The following is a 20,436-nucleotide window of genomic DNA, read 5'->3' on the forward strand; positions in this document are numbered from 1 at the left end:
GTCACAAGAACAGATTGGGTCTGAATATTATATCTTGGGTGACAAAGGCCAGGGTATAGAGACGTGTCTTCAGTCAAAGAAGACAGAGACAGAGGGTAATAGTTGAAAGCCAAGGTTTTATATGCCAGGAGAACTAAAATTATGCCCATTGTCTAAAAGGAAAGGTATTCACAAAACAGTAGGTGGCCATCAAAGAGTGAGGGAAGTAGGACCCGCTCCCCCCAGGAAAGGATGTAAAGAGTCCTGGTGTGTGCAGCCACAGGAAAGGTCCTCTCCTGCTGCCAACCAAATGCATACCTGATACCACAGGAAGGTCCTTTTGTTTCTGAAGGAACTGGGCTACGGCATGCAGATCCAGTTGACACAAGGGTGGCTTGCAGCACCGAAGGCTCCTAAACACAATTTGTAGTGTTCATGTGTTAGAAACAAGTGACTGTGCATCCACTTGGAGAAAAAGAAGAGAGCTCACGTCATGGTACCAGGTCATACTGAGAAACCTTTGGCAGGTATTGGGGGGCAGAACACATCACAGCAGGGTGAAAGTCCTTTTAGCCACCTTTCTCACTTGCAAATATAAGCAGCGTAGAAGAGACACTGAAAATTGCCCTGTCTTTTCAAAAGTCTCAGCATGACCCTGAGCCCAGCAGGGCTGCCGGCAGTAAAAGAGACACCAGTCCACAGAAGAGAGCAATCCCAGCTGAGCACTTAAAGTAAGTGTCACCTTTAAGGAATACCATTGCTTTTCATGCTGTGCCAGAAAGGGCCTTTTTTCTGAATTGGAGTGGGGAGGAGGGCGAGACTGTTTAGTGGGGACATGGACAATATGGCTCCTGGTGGTGCAAAGTCCTTAAAGGTTTACAACATTGTTTGCTAGGTGTCCTTGATTATAACCAAGAAATCCACCCAACTAGGAGACAAAGAGGAGGTTGGGGGCGGAAGAGCAGGAATTTTGTCCTGCTTTGATCTCCAGCACCTTGGGTGCATGGACCTTGTCCCTAAAATGCAGGACCATTTAGGAGTTACCTCTGCCTTCCATCTTATAGTGCCATGACTTGAAGCAAAGAGGCTCAAAGCAGCGCCTGTTCAACGCTGGGTGTAGTGCAGAACTTGCCTTCTCGATGTCTGTCTGTGGTTGCTTCTTTAAAGCTTCTAGCCCACATGTTAGCATGAAACGGTTTGTATATGCGCAATTGCATCTTCTTAGTCCCTCGATCTTAAGTGGAAGGCAAGTACAGCAAGGGAGAGTATTATCAGATCAATATGTCTAAATATGTAGACGGAAAACGTTCAAGTGATGTTTGGAAGTAAAAAATACTGACGAGTTATCAAAAAGTCTTTGCAATAGTGGGAATCTTCTTTGGGTCTTTCCCCACAGAGAGCGACAATTCCCAGAGTTCCTTGGGAAGAGGAATTGACTGTTAAACCACTTGGAGTTGTAGCTCTGTGAGGGAAGTAGGGGTCTCCTCACAACTCTTAGAAACGGCAGCTCCCAGGATTCTTTGGGAGAAGCCGTGACTGTTTAAAGTCGTATGATACTGCTTTCAGGGAGATGGGGTCTGTGTTGTCTGGCTATAGGGCTTTGGTGCGTGCCCTTTGAGCCCCAGAGCCGTCCTTGGCTGTGGCAGCTGTGCATCTTGAGGGGTTTGTCAGCTCAGTGCCAGTTTGCCAGGCCAGCACTGAACGCCTCCACTTGCTCTCACACCTCCCTCTCTTTTCCATGCCCTGTTGCCGTGTGCTCCCCATAACAAATGCTTGACATAAGTGCAGCTCTGTGCCTGCAGAGCAACTGTGCCTTGCCCACATCCCTCTGCTTCGAACTGGGTGCCAGATCAGGGCAGGTGTAGGAAGGGGCTGCCAAAGCTGTTTGCTGGAGAGAACAGACAGCAGGACACGCAGGGATAAAATAAGGGCGCACTGTGAGGAATGGAGTGGTGCGGGGAACAGGTGCCTCAGGAGTCCGAGAGACACAAAGAGCCTCTTGTCTCTTGTCCAGAGCTGGAGAACAAAACAAATGCCATTCTTCCTAAACTTTTAGGGTGGGTCGGGTGTAACTGAATGCCAGCAAACAATGCAGAGGCAAAGTTTCCTCCTCTCTTGAAACTCTCTTGTTTTATTACTCTGCAATAAAAGAAAACTTGTTTTCTGCCCAAATGGCAGGGCCCTTTCTTAGTTATCTCCAAGGCACAAAAATAAAAATGGGGACTTTCCTTAGGATGAACAGATAGCAATGAATTAGGAGCCTGCACCCCCAGCTGCCATTTAGTTACTCTGTTGGCAAATGGGAGGACGGGAAGATATGTAGTACCCTGTATATTTATTTCCAAAATAATGATAATGACTATAGTCTAAACCTTACTCTCTGACCGAGTGGCTCCTGACCTGAGCGCTAGAGAATATGGTTTGTGATACAGTCCAATTAGCTAATGTTATTAGAGAAGGAAGTATGAGAGATAACTGTTTTATGGGGAAATGGAGTTTATTTCTCAAGTTCTGGAATAACAAGATGCCACAGAAGCATGTGCTGTGTTAAGTACATTGTAGTTGAGATTCTGAGAATAATTCTGTGAACAACGTAATATCAGTAATCATAATGGTAAATGTAGGTCTTCCTTGTCTTTGTTTTAGCAAAGATCATAGAAATAATATTTTTGGTAAGATTCCATTCTGATTGTACTATCTTTTATAAATGAGAGGAAACCTCAAGTTCAGTAACTTGTTATGTCTTTATTGCTGCAATTAAGTTTTTATGGACAGTTGATATGGTACACAAATTATATGCCCCTGATTAAGAGCAAGAATTTAGCATATGTTGGTTTTGATTGTTGTTGTAACCTAACCCTGGGACCTTATGATGAAGGGCAGGAAAGAAATCCCTAAAGAAATTAATAATTTTGGATTGTAAATTCACAATTGCAGGATTGTTTTGATTTTTGCAAGATGCTTTTGTGTGGTGTCACCATAGTACACTTACACATTCCCCCCCCCCATTAGTGGCACTGAGCCAACCCCTGTGCTGGGGTTTTTTTCTACATTAGCATTGCAAACTACCGTACCTGAAACAAAAAATGGCTTGTGTCTCATATGTGAAAATGTCCTTAGATTAGTATTTGGCTAATCTCACTGGCACCTAAGTGCTAGCAAAGGGCAGTCTCTTCCTCTTGCTCCACCACACCCTGTCCTGTCTGGATGCAGTGTGAAATGGCATCAAACAATTCTGGTTTCAAAGCTTGAAAGTGTTGGACTGAAAGGGGTCAGAGAGTGGAAGCTTCTGGTTGTAGCAGCACATACCCTATTCATCTCCTATCAGACAGACTTCTCAGATCATTAAGATACCCTGTCCAGGCGCCAAATGAGGTTTGTTTTTTATCATTTTATTGCTTGTTGTTTGCCACCCTGGTCTTCTTTGTGAGGAAGGGTGGGGATATAAATTTCAGAATAAATTAATATTCAGCTGGGAGAGGCACCATGATAGTGTTGAACAAAAACATGGTGTATTGGCCCTGGGCAATCCTGAAAAGAGAGCAGTCATCTTAAGCAGTGGCTGACGGGCTACATTCAAACTTTGCAAGGGAGACTGCAATGACACTGAGCAGACTGGGGAAAGCTACTCTGTGCACCATCAGAGCTGTGCATATCTGTAGGACTGGGACCCCCATCACTTATTTTGGTGAGCAGGTGCAAAGGACATACATTTCTGTGAAAATTAAGGCAAGGGAACAAAGTAATCTCACCACTCCTACTGTTTTGCCCGTCGTTCTAGGAGTTCTCTGGACCCATTCAAGCAAATTGGGAGATGGCAAGCAGGGTGCATGGGGGAAGAAGAGGGGAAATTCTTTTCCGCTTGTGGGACTCATTTTTCTGGCTTTGGCTAGTGCAACAACTTAGCTGAATCGAGCCCAGAATGTTTAATTGGAGTGCTTAATAACTCCTGCATCCCCCCTCCCCTTGTTTATTCCAGTTTGATGGCTAGTCACTAGTTGCTGTGAGAAAGGAGGACTGCGATTCCATCTGTGAAATTGATAGAACTTGTGTCAAGGCTGCTACACATATTACACGTATATGAGACTCTTGATAGACTGCATCTGTCAGAAATCCCTGGAACACAATAGCTTCTGGAGATGCTCAGCAGTAGGTGGAGCTATGCGCTCTGATCTTGTCTTGTATTCAGATCCTTTTGATGAGAAGGCTGTTGGAAGATTAATTTTGACCCGAATGCCTAACTTCACAGCATCTTAGGGTGCTTACCTGTGGAGTTGAAAATGGACCAGGGGCATAAATCGTGGGTCCTCAAAGCAGCAACCACAGCCAAGCACATATTTCTCAAAAGTTGGAAGGCTTTCAGCTCCTCAGAGAAATGAACTTATTAGACCTAACAGTTAAAGAACAATTGCCTTGAGTCACCAGTACAAATATGCAGCATTTTGGCTCCATTCCTAAAACTATATGGTAACTAGCTCGTGGCAGCGAAAATGCAAACTAATTAAGCTGGTTCATGTTTTGCTGTCTTTCCCCCACTTCCCCCTCCTCTTTTCATATCTATCTTGGTCATAGAGTGTAGGAATGTCTTAGAGGAGGCACTGAAAAAGCTGTATAAATATTAATAATCTTAGCTTATATATAATTACATGAGTTTTGGTTGGAGGGGCTGGGAGGGCTGTTTGTTTGCGGTGTTATTTTTGTAACTTTGCAAAAACTGATACAATCTAAATAGAAAAAAGGAGAAAGTAAAGCACTTTACACACTAAGAGAAAGTCCATGCCATCACATTTGCAAGTGATCTGTTCTCCGAATCAGAGTACTATTGATTCTAGTCTATGGAATAGCAGCAGGATCGATACAACAGAAATGTATTATTATTATTATTATTATTATTATTATTATTATTATTATTATTATTATTATTATTTACCCTGTCCATCTGGCTGGGTTACCCCAGCTACTCTGGGCCCTTCCAACACATATAGAAACCTAATAAAACATCAAATATTAAAAACTTTCTGATACTGAGCTGCATTCAGATGAACTACCATTCCCTGCAACTTATTTAATAAGATACTTCCTCTTGTGTTTCCAGGAAGTATCTTATTAATGCACAATCTTTAATAAATTAGCTTATAGTATCCAGATTGTAGTGGGCCCTAAGGTGTGTGGTGAAGTGCCACAGAACTAATTTGCTAGATATTGTTTAGACATTGAACTGCTACGCTTTTCAGTTCAGCGCATGCACCTCCCGTGATAACAAAGGCAGCTGCTGCTTCAGAACAGTTGCATGTATGTCCTAGGAAGCCACACTTTCTTTCTTACATTGAGGAGAGAGGTTGAGAGGGATTTATAAATGGCAATGCCAAGGGAGGACAGAAAACAGGGAAAACCAAATAGGTCAGCAATTGAAGTGCTGTTCTGAGTATATCCAGATAAAAATTCTGAGCAAAATTGGAACTTTTAAGTCAGCTCTGTGATGCTGATAAACAGTGATGTGGTCTTGATACTTAGATTTGGTTGGGAGGCTTCATATTGGCACACATTGATATGATGCTAGAGCACTGATTTCATACAAAGATAAGGAGAGTCGAGATGGTCGTGTCATCAGCTCAAAGAACTGCATTACATCAGTTTTATGTGGAAGATGGAAAAAAAGTGATCTGGGGGATGGGAAGGGAAAGTCTGCTACAAAGGGACTTCCTCGTTGCTTTCCCATACACTCAGATAGGAGCAAGCCAGAGTCATTTGATTGAGAGAGCAATGCAGAGCTCTGGTCTTAAGTTGCTGGTTAGTGATGGGGCTCACTGCGTTGACTTTTCCTCATAAGGATGTTGGGAAGATAAAAGTGGCATAAGCTCAGGTATGTCACCCAGAGCTCCATGGTGGAGTGCTGAGCGGAAAGGACGAATGAAAAACTTGCAGTAAATATACTAGTGGGGATTTAATTTTAGGTTTTTTTCTTCGGTTTCGGCTGAAGAAATGACAGGAAGCTTTGAGTCAGTTCCTGTTGGTCTTCAAATATGTGTGTTTAAATGTGTGTGCGTGCGTATCCTCTGACATTTAATATAACATGGAGCCGCTTCTGACATTGCTGGTAAGTTATGTTGTTAGATTGTCAAACGGGCACAGCAGCTGGGGCAGCCATTAGTATCAATGCTGAATATATATTGAGTCAGTTGGAGGGTAGTGGGATGTCGGATTGCAGCTGCTGAGGGCAAGGTTGGTTTTTAGGTTCCTTTTTATCCTTCTCTGCTCCTAGCTAAACACTTTAATAGAAGAATATTTCTGTTCATTGCAAAGTGCTTTGCAGTGTTTCTGGTGCCTAAACAAGGGCACAAAGGGATATTGGAGAAATTATTGTAAGTACAGATAAGCATGTACCTAATTTTTTTTTTTTTTAGTAACCTCTTTTAGTCCTCATGGAAACACTCTGGTCATCTCTAGATGTGGCATTGGATCTTTATCCCACTTTATGCCATCTGTCCCTCTCCAACAGTGATTCATGCTTATATCAAAATTGGTCATTTTGCATTTTCTTGGTCCTACTATAAAATTTATAGAACATCCCTCTATTATTGAATTTAGGGACTAGTAATAATTGACTCACCAGCATGAGTTTGATCAAACTGCGGGAGGCAGTGGAAGACAGGAGTGCCTGGCGTGCTCTGGTCCATGGGGTCGGGCATGACTAAATGACTAAACAACAACAACAATAATTGACTCAAAGCAAGACTTTTTGTACATAAAAAGCATGGGGTACTTTTGATTGTTCTGTAATTTCTCAACCTCATCGCTCCTTGTAATAGCCAACTCAGGTGGTAAACGCCAACAGGATAGGAGCCAAAATGGAGCCACTGAGAAACCACGGGGAACCCTGGGGTTTGCAGAAGTGTGAAAATATATAATAAAATCCCCTAAAGTGACAGCCCCCACTCCAAATAACACCCCAGTGAGGTTTGAGCATGCCCATTAGCTGTAGACTGTTAAGAGCCAGCTGAAAAAGGAAAGTTTCTCCTGCAAGTTCCAAAGACTTGGAACAACTCAGAGCAGCGAGTTTAATGTGGCTGCCCCTGTTGTGGAATTCCATTCCGATATGACAGGCACCCACTATCTGCAAGTGGGTGACATTTTTGTTCCTGCAGGCTTTCCCCTCTGGGTATATGGGTCTTTGCTGTGAAGGTCTATCTTGTATTGTTTTGATCTTGCTTTAAATGTATCTGCTGTTTGTTGCTTTTAAATATTGTTTTTCTGTTTCTATTGTATATCACCTTGATATTGTGTAGAAGGCAATGAATAAATTGATGATGAAGATACATTGTGCTATTTGGAAGCAGGTTCCATTTAATACTTTGGAATGTCTGAACCTCACTATATTTTTTCCCTCTGAGAAACTCTCAACTTTCTCTTGCTTCTTTCTCGGAGCTGTCCCAAGCAATTCTCCCATGCATACTGATCACATGCATCAGCAAGTGTTGATATATGTGTGTGAATGAGCCATCACACATCAAACAGACAGATCTTTCATATCACCTCACAGTGCCTTGCAGTTGAGTCAGTTCACACATTCAGCTGTGAAACATCACATTTTGCATAGTCAACCGATGGGATGGACGTGCTTAAATCAACAAGCCTAGCTCATGGTTTGCCCAAATCAGTGTATCTGACATGATCTCTCTCTGTCCTTATTAATTGACTGTACCTATGATTGAGCAACCAGATATTAGAAACAGAAGAAACCCAGAGTATCATCTTTTCTAGAGGGTTGCAGCAAAAACAACCATAAAAGACTAATGTGTGTAGTCTGGCACAAGCATTTGCAACTAGAGTCCACTTCACCAGAATCATGACTTGTGATCCTAACTTGGCAATCATATATACATACACATGGTTTGGGGGATGGTAGGAGTGAGGTCAGAAGAAAATGAAATGCATGAAGAACAGATAGTGACAATTACATGTAAGCAAAATATTTACTTTCTTGATTAACAATATTGATGATATCACAAAAATCTTGGACAGTTTGATATTGAAGTCATCATCTCTTCAGGTATCCAGGTCCAAATCTTGCAGGACTTTAAAAGTACGCACCATCACTTTAAATTTTACTTGGCTGGTAACCAGTGAATATGTTTAAAAACAGATACAATACATTCCCATCAAGTGGTTCCAGCCAGCTATATTGTGACTGTATTTTGAACTGGTTGAGGTGTCTGAACAGTCTTCTAAGGCAGTCCCACGTACAACACATTGTAATAATAAATGAACACTCTTATGCAAATGTGCTACCATGATGTGTTCATTTTGCAAGATCACTGTTGTTTGTGTAGAATGTATGTGATGTAGAATATTTTTTAAAGCATAAGAGTGCATACGCCACTGTTAAACTAGCGTATTTGGCACAGGGCTCTGGGAATGAACCAAACTCTGTAATTGGCAACCCTCACTGTTGTCCTCTTTGTTATCTCCAGGTTTTCTTGGAGCTGAACGCACAGAGTAGCAGGGCTGTGTTAGTAGATGCGTGGTAAGAATTTCACCTGATGGGTAGCTTCAGGCACCCAAATTCCCACACTCTTGATTAGAAAGACTCTTGCCTACCTTAAGGGGGGATGAAAATCATGCTTAGTGTAATTGCTTTCTTACTGCCATAAGGGGCCTGGGTTCTTAGCTCCTTCATAAACAATAGATTTTCCTATGTCTTTTTTAAAAAAATGACTGGAATCAGGTAACTTTAAATACAAACTGTTAATTAAAATCTGTTGCAGAGTTAGCAGGAATACCAACTAGTTCTATGCAAGGATGCCAGTACCAAACAGAAGGCAAGCCATATCTATAAAAGGAGGGATTGTATCAACAGCTATTCTCTTAGCTGTTGCACAGTGTCATCCAATGATCATCTGCAGAGGGCTAGTGCCATCATGTTCATTTATACAAGTTGGCGATCTGGTCTGTTCATGCATTGATGGTCTGTCTAAGGGGGTATTGCAAATCCAAGGGGAGAAAAATAGAGCACAAAACCCATGTTGGTTTTGTCTGTTGGTTCTTCTGTAGTGCACTCATTCTTGTCAAGGCAAACCTTTATGAACTGAAGCCTCCGTTTACAATATGGACATTGTGAGCAGTCTGCCTTTGTACTATGTTTGGTGTGAATAGAATCCAGTGTATTAAAATTTTTCATATATATGGGCCTAAATATGATTTAGCTATACACTGTGTAGCATAGGGGATTTCTATTCTACTCATATTTTGGCTGTTAACCCTCAAACCATTTACTCCTAATAACCCACCTAAAATTACACCTACATCCGAGGCACAGGAGTCCTGATGGAGCAACGAGTTGGCAACCCCAGGCATCTCTCTTTGTCTTTCAGGATCCATCCCACCCCAGACGCTGCCCAATAAACACCCAACACCATACTACATGTGTCTTTCCCAGCAGTTGGAATACCACTTCAGAACCCTTCCCCAGCTGAATTTGTGTCAGTATGGGCATCTAGAGGATTTTTTTTTCTGCAGAGAGGGGCAAAGTAAAACACTGAAAGTGAAGAATAGGCTAGTTTCTTACTAAGAAAAAACTTAGAAGAACAGTGCCTGTACATTTTGCTTCATGTGTCAGGTTCTACAAATGCTTGAGCTTATTCAAATCTAAGCACTCTTGGAAGAATCTGATTTTCTAGATCCATTTCAGATCCGGTTTTGGCACAGATACTACTACTACTACCACTAATAATAATAATAATAATATGAAGGCTGGGGATCTGTGAATTATAGTTTACTGGTGGGGGGCACCCCCCTTCTTGGACACCCATGGACTTCATTGTTCTGGCATTACTCATATCCAACGTGCTGCAACACCGCTTGAGTTTTACTCCACCTACTTCTTTTGTGGGTGACAGGCACAATTTCAGAAAGGGACTTGGCCTGGGACACCCCACTGCAAACCTGAGTGTTCCTTCCTTGTCATGGGACAGCTTCCCTTGCTCAGCCCTTTCCTCTCCCTCAGCTGGAGTGGGAAGGCAGCTGGTATTGAAGCCAAAGAGGCTGGTGAATACTGGACCCACAGGTTTTTATTATGGGAGGGACAGTGTAAGATAAGCTGGTCTCTGTGCAGTTGGAGGCACAAAAAGCAAACTGTCCCCTCCCAAAGTGATTCTCCAGTCATGGCCAAATTCATAGAGGAAGGTGGTTTTGCTGCCACTGCTGTTTTTTTAGAAATAATCCTGTCACAACTTAATCATGCAAAGGAAGGTAGTAATTTTGTGCCCATTCTTCACTGAGAAAACTTTATTGATCTTGTTCCATGCAGATCCATTTGAGATACCATTAACAGACTTGAAGCCATCAAAATTGGAGGGTACATTGCAATGATACACAATGGCAGCCACCCTGCCTCTTTCGTTTCAGACTTTCAAATCCACACATGGCTATGCCATAGGTTCCTTGAGATTTCACCCTACCCAAGAAGGTGCCATTTCCAGATGTGAGGCCTGCAAATGTTCACATGCTGCCAGTCCCAGGGTGGCTATTTTTTGTTATTGGCACTGGATAAACAGGAGAGATAGATTTTAGCCAGGAAGGGTGGCAGTACAGGGAGGGAGAATAGCAGGATGTGTGCCACAAAGAAATAACAATGGAAGTAGAAAGAAGTTGTGCAGCCGCTGTTGAGAGAGTCTGGCGCCATAGCAAGATTTCAGTTTTTTGGGCTTACAGATAAATTCGCCCAGCTTTGATTATTCTCAATGGTTATTGTATATTCACTCAAAGCCCAAATTTTATGAGATAACTCTTCCCCCCACCCACCACCCCATGATGTATAAGTCAGGATGTTAAGAGTAAGGTTTAAAGGTTGGTGATGACATTATCCTTTCAGTGAAGCATAGACTGATCTCTCTGTAGGGGCTGTTGCTAAGCAGCAGTGAAGCACCCAGGATCCTGAGTCAGCTCAGCATTGTAACTAAAGAAGTGACCAGCATCACACTTCTCGAGTTAGGTTAAGAGATAGCTCAGAGCTGCTTCTGATGGGTCTGTTTATCACATCGCAATTAACAGGTCCCTGATAAATTGACACATATGGTCCCGAAAATGCAAGTAAATTTACCTGACTGTTGAATGTGGCCATAATGTGTGCTGACATACCATAACTTCAGAATGCAGCTATGATGCAGTGTCCTCATGTAATTCTCATCTGAACTACACATAGTTATTTCCTAATGTTTAGGAAATCACGTACCTCCTCCTGCCTCAAAGCTAACATAATTCACTGAACACCAGAGTGCTGCTGTTGAAGACAAGACACTTGGATTTGTTTAGTTGAGGATGCAGTGGTGAACGGGAACATAACTTGGGGACAGAGAATGTGAATACTTGGCCTGCAGGGGACCGTAGGTTCAGATCCTGGCATCTCCCTTTGAAAAGGGTCTCAAGTTGCACAGCTAGCAGAGACCCCCACCTGGGACCTTGAAAGGACAGCTATGGCCAGTTGAGATAGACACTATTGGGTTAGATGAACTAATGGTTTGATTTAGTATAAGGCGGCTTCTTGTAATCAGATGGAGAAGTCACAGACTTCTCTTAAGTCTCACCATCCAGTCTCTGTGGGGAAAAAAGACCACTTGTCATCAGGATGAAAGAAAAGGCAAGCTTACCCCCAAACATTTTACGTGCAAATGCTACATAAACGAGCACCCTTTGGTGAAAAGGTAAGATGCAAATTAACAAATAACAATTGCTTCATAACTTTAAAAAGTCACTGCTTTGTAGGCTTAACTATTTTAGCATACGGGGTGTTTCATTACCCGCATCAGTGCCAATCTTTCTTTGAATCTTGCTGAAATTCTTGGCCTCTGCCACATCCCTTCTCTTTGTCTTGTACATTCGAAGACTTCAAGCTTTGCTTAGCCCTCCCACCCAGTGCAAGAAAAGGAAACATTAAAAGGAAAGCCCTATTACAGGAAGACATTTTCCATGTCCCAGGCCAATTGTTCCGGTTCCCATTGTTTGCACTTCAGAGCGCCCCCCCCCTTGAGGTAACTACCTGAGACTATTAGAATGGGGAACAGGCCCAGTGCTGGAACAAGCCTTGTAACAAGATAACTGGCTGTATTTTTGTTCAGCAAACCATGTAATAAAAATACAATGGCTCCCTTTTCAAACAGACACCTATTAAAGTAACAGACCCATTTTGAGAGTAAACTTCCAGTGGTACCAAAAGGTTAAGTACAATACGAATCTGACCTGCCGGAGGATTGGAAGTTTCTCTTTGTGTTCTCTTTTAAAATGAATACATTTTCAGCTCGCCACCAACTGATTGTTCTTGATTCCCCCATTGTCCGGATGACAATGCAGCCCTCTTACATGGCTGCATACCAGCCAGCGTGAGAGCGGGATCTGCAACAAGAATATGGCTTTCTTTCCCCCTCAGCATAATGGGGTTATGCATTCAGCATTCTTTCTGAAGTAATAAGGACTGGAACGAAAGCATGGGTTCCTTTCTGCTCAGTTCATTTTCATCTCTGCATATTGTGCCTTTTGCGGGACGGGGTGCCTTGAAAAACCTTTTTTAATGTTTCTTTCACTCTGACCTTCTGTAGGTTCTTTGAGCACTTCTGCAAAATGAAATGTATGATAAGTTGGCAAAGATGGTCTTAGGTCCTCCATGTACCATTTACTACAGCGTGAGCTGTTTATGCTACTGACATCCCTTGCATCAGAAATGGAAAATGGAGGGCCAACTGCTAAACCTGCCTTTTGTTTTGCGGCTTGTATGTTGCAAGCAATAGGAATGGTATGTTTGCAAATGTAGGCCAATGACAGGTTCAGGAACCATAATTTACTGGGAACTTTGGATCTTTCAAATGCAGAGCACTGTTGCACACATGTCCTGCTTGTGGACTTCTTATAGGCCTCTAGTTGACCATGTGGAAACAGAGCACTGGACTGGGTAGGCCTTTGGAGAAGCTGAAGTTTTGAAGCATAGCAGGTAGAAGATACCGCTCCATAAACAAGTAAGGGCAGAAATCCAAGCTCAGTCTAGCATTTATATCAGGACTAGCCAGACTGGAAGCTTGATATTGCCTGCCTATGGTATTAGTCCAATGAGCCCTTACACAAATATGAGTCCCCAAGCACAAGCAAATTCACTTTATCCCATCTGGTTTCCACTGGGGATTATCTTCAGCATATCTCCATCCTTCCTGGGTAAGTTAGTTAATATGCACTCCTGCTCATCAGTTGTAAGCATTTAGAAGGAGCAGAGTTTGGTCGCAAAGCACAAAAGGCCACTATTTTTCTGAAGTTAAGCGGGCCTGGATCTGGTCATTGACCACCTGGGAGCCGTCTGTATGCCGCCTGGGGTTTTATGATGGAAGAAAGGCAGGATTGCTTGCTTGATTATTTATTTAGCTTATATCCTGCCCTTTGTCATAGGACACCAGGGCAGATCACAGCAAATAAAACACATAAAAGCAATCAATAAACACTAAAATGCAATATTCATTCATCAAAGTTAGATAAAACGTCAGCAATCTTGTCAGTTTTCCTTTCTACTGCACAAGCCAGTGTCTCAGCATACACATATAATACATAAAATGGTAAATAAATAAATTTTCTTAAGAGGAATGTGTACCTAAAAGTCAGCTCACCTGTATTTAGTTCATATTTATCACTGCGTTTTTTTTGGGGGGGGAGCATGAAATGTTGGCATGGCAAGTTAACTTGCACTGCAGTAAATCCTTTGGGAGGCCATCTTTCTCAGATTCTTCTACAGTGGGTAACTTAGATCACTGGCAGGTTAACACATATCTGTTCAGAAAGAATGTGGTGTTCAACAACACACCCAGCACTCTTGCATGCTTGCTAAGATCACAGACTGTGGTGCCCTATCATTTCCTTTTGAGGCCTATTGTGCCGCTTATTGAAGTGAATGCTCAATCTCTCACCCAATCTAATCTGTCATGGGGCATGCCTAGATGGCAGCTTCCTGCTTTGCTGGTGGTTCTGCAGCTTAGCGCCACACTGGAAGTTTGGCACGCACTGCCTTTTAATAAAGAAACACAGAGTTGCACAGTGGGTTATATAACAGCCCTTCAAGGGCTCCTGCTGTCTGCTGAGAACAGTGTTGCAAAGGTGGCCGGCGTAATGCCCTCCAGATGTTTCAGGACAACAGATCCCATCGTCCCTCACCATTTGCCATCTTGGCTAGATCCAATGAGAGTTGGGAGTCCCAACAATATCTGGCAGGCTATCCTGAGCTATGAACCAGGCAGTCCCTAATTCACACATGACTTCTGCAGTGAACTTTTAAGAAAGTTCCCATGACAGTTCCTCCAGTTCCATCACTACCCACCCCCCTTTGCAAAATGTGGAGATAATAATGGCCTGTTTTTCAATGTCTCACTTGCAGTCATACACAGTCACAGAATCTTAGGAAGTAAACTTAACACACTGAAGTTTCCTTATGAGGAACTGTGTGCCGGATCACCTGGTTGCTGAGACAAAACAGTGTTCGAAGTTCCCCAGGCACCTAGCGCAATTTGCTACTGCCATGGGTCCAATTGCGACTATGCAGATTTCTGGGGTGCCAGGTTGGTGGCTGACAGCTCCATTGAGGCAATTGACTCGTGCACAGTAAAAGACATGCTTCTGTGCTGCTGTCGACCCCTTGCTGAGCATCTTAGTCTTCCATCACCCCAACAAGCAAAGTAAGGGCAGGGCTGAGTGCAGATATATTTGGCTGTGCTGTATCCTTTCCACAAGCCACCCAAATGGAACAGATCGTATGTTATGTCTGGAGTTTGGATCCTAGAATAATATGCAGGGAGGTTTTTATAATGTAGCATCTGATTGGCCGTTGGGGCCGTCCAATCCAGCTCCAGAAGGGAAGTTTGAACTAGCCTAGGATGTGAATAAAGGATATATAGCCTGGGGTCTGGGAGGGGCCAGAGGGAGACACACCTGATGACTGACTGTTTTTATCACAACACTGAAATAAACTCCATGAAACCGATGGCTTTTCTCTGAGTATATTTCACCACACTTTAAAAATCCTCTGTCTTTGTCTATAGTTGATACCATTTCCATTTCCCCTGTGTGTGTCTTTCCTTCTTGCTTTCTGGGACAAGTGAATTGTTGTAAGAGCAAGCTACAGTCAAGCAATGTAGCTGAGATAATAGAATTGTAGCATTGTAGTATTGGAAGGTACCCCAAGGGTTAACTAGATATTCCGTTGTGATGACCTAGGTTTAAGGTGCCATTTGACGCCTAGCTAGAAACTCAGATATGTAAGCTAGGCACCAAATGGCTCCTTAAACCAAGGTTATAGTTGCCAAACAGAATGCCTAGTTGCCATTTTAGGGCCAGACAGCTCAAAAGCTGTATTTTTCAATACAATGTTTTTGTTCCTGAAATTCATTCTGATTGTGCAAATAAAATATAACGGATAGTATTCTGCTGGATGCACTGCCAGTGTGTGAAAACAGTCAAGATCCAAGGATCCCCAGGCATGTACCTCCAGATGGTGGCGACTTCAGGCGCCATCTTGACACTCCCAGGCACCTTTAGCAAGTGTCTGATAGCCAGGTGCAAAATGCGCCTGGCGAATTCTGGACACTGCCACCATAATCAATCAATCAATCAATCAATCAATCAATCAGCCGTGGCAGTTCTCCTGACCATGCTGATCCTTTGCTCTGCTGTCTGAGCTTGAAGGGGATTGGAAACACCTCTGTGGTGGTGGATGCATTCATCTAGCCTTCGTGCCAAACAGAAATTGGAAGTTATTAACTTTTTATTAATTAACTTCTCACCTGGCACTAAGTGGTCGAAGCTGCGGCAACGTGCCTTTGTGCTGTCAAGGAATGCAGAAAACTGCTCAGTGTGAGACTTGGGCACCCCAGCCAAGCTCCTTGAACATGATGTGGAGCAGCCGTAGGAAGCAGAGAGCAAAGGCTCTTTCCTGTGGCAGCGGCGCACCAGTGTCAGAGAGAGAGAGAGAGAGAGAGAGAGACCTGCTTTGTTGCCATCGGACGCGCGAGCCAGAGACTACATAATGCAGTTGGCATGCCTCGTGGGGTGGGGTGGGGGATGAGTTGCTGTCACTTATCAGTGCTCCTCCCCAACACATGGATGGCTTTTGTCTCCAGAAGATGAATCTATTTGGTCTCTGGTGGGCTGCGGCATGGATAGGAACGTACCAGGGATGAAAATGGAAGGGCGCAGGCTTCAGACTGGAATGGCAGTAGGAGCCAAAAACCAAGCGGCGGAGGAAACCCAATAGCCTGAAAAGCACAATGATTTGTTCAGAGAAGGGCAGGGAACCGAGATAAAAAAGCCCTGCTAAGATCAGAAACTCTGGCGTGCACAGTGCCCCATTGTTCAGCTGTCACACTTCCTTTTACTTTATTGCTTTTGTCCAACACCCTATTGTTCCACTTCCTTTTGTCCCCTATTCAGTGTGCTGGCTTTTCATTACCCAGCCAGCCTTGTTGTTTTCATTTCTTTTGTCTGAAGTTCCTGAGAGGAAGGTTTTATTTTCAGCAGTTTGATTAATTCACAGCTTGAGACAGGCTTTGTTTGTTATGTAATTACTGCCCTGCGCTTTTCCAGAGCTCCGAGTGGCAGGGATGGTGGCACTTGGCCAGTTGCAATGGCTGCTTTCGCCCCAAGCCCCCTTTTTGTGCTTCTGTGCCAGGAAATTGCTGTGTGGTTGCATTGCTGTGCTTTTGGTTCTGTCGGGCCTGGAAAGTCCAAGCCGAGAGCCGTCTGAGGGCCAGTTCTCCTGTGGCATTAACATCACTCCTGTGCAATGAAACACACATACAATGTGTATATATGCCATTTTCACTCTGAGGCTCTGTCTTGTACCCAATTCAGGAATTTTATTTCCCGCCAAATTCTGACCATGCCAAGGCATGTTTCTTTGGCAAATCCATCAATGTGATGTTTTCCTACCTTTCCCCCCTCTTTCTCCTCTCCCCACAGGATGTCCATGAGGAGCCCTGCCTCTCCTCAGCTGGAGCTCGATGGAGCCGGGAACATGGTGAACTGCAGCGTTAAGATAGAAGAGAAGACTGAGAGCTGCTACCAGTCTACACAGGGGGAGGTGACTGGTGCTCCTCCTGGCTCTGAGAAACCACACAATTCACCATCGCCACTGAGTGAAGTTACTGAGCCCCAAACGCTTCCACAGGTGGGACAAAGTCTATTGGCTTCCATCCTTCCTCCTTGTCCTGAGGCAGGGCACCCCACATTTTCTACACTCAAAGCGCATAAGCCAGGCCACTAGGATGTATAATTCCACTCAGGTCTGGCTCAAGAAACTCAGACAGAGCAGTACATGGTCTCTACATGGACACTCTTACACACAGACCTTCCCCTATTGCATTATTCAATTCAACAATAATAAATTAAATATCTAATAATGGACACCTCAAATCAGCCTCCAGAAGTGGCCACCTTACTTTAGCTAGTGGTTGAATTAGCCCAGAGTGAGTTTCCGATATTACATTAGCATCTGTGAATATGGGTATGTGGCCTACCTCCTGGTGTTTTGGTTTTTACATAGAAACAGCCAGCAGCATCATTGTACAGTATGTAGGATTTCAGTGTCCTGTCCTGTCCCCCCTGCAGTTCTCTCACTTGAAGTTGCTAATTTGCTTTGCTTGGGATACACGCACATGCGCGCGCGCACACACACACACACACACACACACACACACACTATCGGGGGGGGGGGGCAAAGAGCAGCTTTGCGGGAAGGAATTCAAAATGTTAAGTTGCAACAGGGAGCTGCCCCTCAACCCTACTGCTCAAGTCAAAATAGGGGGCCCTCTTGACTGACAGTTGACTGAGCCCCTGGGATCGTGAATCTCCTGTAGTTTGAATGTGTAGCGATAGAAACCCTCATCTAAACGGCTAGGTGTACATCTTTTTAAAAATGGCCTGGCCATTAAGTTTTTGCTCCCTTAAGACACATGTTGTAAAAAAGTGGGGGGGGAAAGTGGGGGGAAATGCTCAAGATTTGGGGATTATTATTATTTTTGTTAATCAAAGGGGAGGGACTATGATTCAATACCTGGCATGTCCATCCTTTTAAATTGTCATTTCTGTCCTGTGGAATCCTCTCCCTAGTGAGGGCTATTAACACCCTTTTGGCACCAGATATAAACCTATCTCTTTCCCCAGGAATTTGATGGATTGTGATCAGTGTTTTGATGTTTACTGCAAATTGTTTTTTTGCTGCTGAAGTTCTGCAGTTTGGGGGCCATTGTATTGGTTTATTGTAATGTGCAATATTTATTTTTAATGCTTGGCCTTAAATCTGAACTTTTTGCAAGTTGCTTAGAGACCCTTTTGTAATGAGCAGCCATTAAGTCAAATAACAGATAAATAACTATAGGTGCCTCTTCCTAAGATTTGGGTGAGCCACTACCACTCACAATAGAAGAGTACTGGGCTAGTTTCCCGTCTATGATGTTTTGACATCTGAGCCATAATTTAATGTTTACTTTCCCTTTTTAAATCCACAGTCTTGAAAAAGGTGTAACTTTTCCTAACCGTTCCATAGGTTTTTGTTCTTCCCTCCCTCAGCTAGTTTAATGGCTGACCCACATACTATTGCAGCAATTTGATTTTGTCCTTGCTTTGTGAGTTGAAAAGATTTTTGGGTGGGTGCGACACAATTTTCTCATTTTCGAAATGAGCACCCTGATTCACCAGGCGAGTCTGCAGCTCATTGACTCAAGAGGATGCTCGAACACACCCTGCACAGAAGGAAGATTTCATGAGGATCAGCTCTATCTGTTATCCTTTCCTTTTTAATTTCCTGAAGGCTATTGGTGATTCAATGGCTCGCTCTCTTTCAGGAATCTGCATCTCCAGTGGACAAGACATTAGACTCCAGGAACTCTTCATTCGAGGCGGCAGTGAGCAACCGGGAAAAATTGGATTTCAACAGAAACTTAAAAGAAGGTAGGAAGGGTGCTTTACAACCATTGCGTTCAGTTAAGTCCACCTCCTTCATTCTTGCCGTCTTTTCTAGGAAGAGGCCATAATTGTGTGGCAGAACACAAGCTTTGCATTCACAGGGTACAAGATTCACGGCATCTCTAGTTAAAATCCCTTGTGTTGCTAAGTAGGAAAAGAACCTGCTGGAAGGACCTTGTGGAGGTCCTGTCAAGAGGGATTTAGAGAATGGTAGCTACTCATATATCCAGTAGTGGCTAGGGCAGAGCTATGGAGCCATCCTCCTGGCACCTGCATTGTTTCAGCTTGCCTGGAAGAGGGGCAGCAAAGGAACAGTGAGGTTGGGGCTGCACAGTTACAACAGTGGAGCCAATCTGGGCTCCTGTCAGCGCATCTTACAGGCCCCACCTCATTGCTGCTGTGCCTCACCCAGATAAGCTGTAGTGACCCCATTGTCAGGAGAATGGCTCTACAGCCCAGCTGCACCATGCTGGCCCCTTCCGCTTGAATCATTTCCTTTTTGGAGTGGCTCCTTTGCTGCAGGTGGATGTAGTTATACTGACAAATGTGCATAATAATTTTAGAATGTTCATACTGGATCAAACAGTCCGGCTATCCAAGTGTCATGACTTAAAGAGTAAATAACACAGTGGTACCTCGGTTGTCGAACGTAATCCATTCCAGAAGACTGTTCGACTTCTGAAATATTTGACAACCGAGGCGCAATGGGCGGTCGGCAAATTCCATTAAAAGAATGAAGAAATGTGCTTCAGAAGCCGTTCGACTTCTGAGGCACGTTCGAAAATGGAAGCATTCACTTCTGGGGTTTCGGCGTTCGAAAATTGAAAGGTTCGGCTTCCGAGACACTAAAAAACTGAAGTATTTAGATATAGAATAATCTGTCCCCTTCCTTCAGTCCCACCTTTCAGCAGTTGGTTTCTTAAAAAGGCCTAATCATCTTGGCCACTGAGGAATCTGTCCTTGGAGATTTGTCCTCCATGAGCTGTTCCAGTCATCATTTCTGATGAATACATTGTTTAAAATAAACTCTGAAACTTTTCTCCTTTCAAATCAGAAAGCCACCTACATGTTGTACACTAACATTCTTATTTCTACAGTGATGCCGACCATTGAGAAGTTACTGTCCAGTGACTGGAAAGAGAGACTTCTGGGGAAAAATCCAATGGAATCCAAAGATGTGAAAGGTGAGTATCTGGTCTGGTTTGGCTGGGACTGCATTAAGGCCCAGACCACAGAGAGCAGGCATAATTTGTTCTATTGGTTAGAGAGCGACAATATTGGACCCCCAGCCCCTCTTTCTCCCACATCAGTTAAGTTAAACTATGAAGCCTACTGTCATTGAATTAATATCACCACACCTCATAAAGCTTTGCCTTATTACAGAGGATACAAAACCAATGAAATATAAGACATGGCTTCCCATAATTAGCTAGTGTATGTTCTAATACAAGGGTGGGGAACCTGAGGCGCCCCAGA

At 43.5% G+C, this 20,436-nt stretch overlaps 1 protein-coding gene across 6 annotated transcripts in view; it reads left to right on the forward strand.

The window, feature by feature from the left end:
* Positions 1-20,436, forward strand: part of SOX13 (SRY-box transcription factor 13) — a 57,006-nt gene that overhangs the window by 16,332 nt on the left and 20,238 nt on the right. For 3 of the 6 annotated variants that reach the window (XM_053393193.1, XM_053393191.1, XM_053393192.1), the window contains 3 exons: positions 16,957-17,164; positions 18,840-18,945; positions 20,058-20,144. In XM_053393193.1, the coding sequence (XP_053249168.1) occupies positions 16,958-17,164; positions 18,840-18,945; positions 20,058-20,144 (400 nt within the window). In that variant the 5' untranslated portion in view covers position 16,957. Of the gene's footprint in view, positions 1-622; positions 711-16,956; positions 17,165-18,839; positions 18,946-20,057; positions 20,145-20,436 lie in introns of those variants that run through there. The other 3 variants (XM_053393190.1, XM_053393189.1, XM_053393188.1) reach the window with 2 other exon arrangements.

The sequence above is a fragment of the Podarcis raffonei genome, chromosome 6 (genome assembly GCF_027172205.1).
Source record: "Podarcis raffonei isolate rPodRaf1 chromosome 6, rPodRaf1.pri, whole genome shotgun sequence".
NCBI lineage: Eukaryota > Metazoa > Chordata > Lepidosauria > Squamata > Lacertidae > Podarcis > Podarcis raffonei.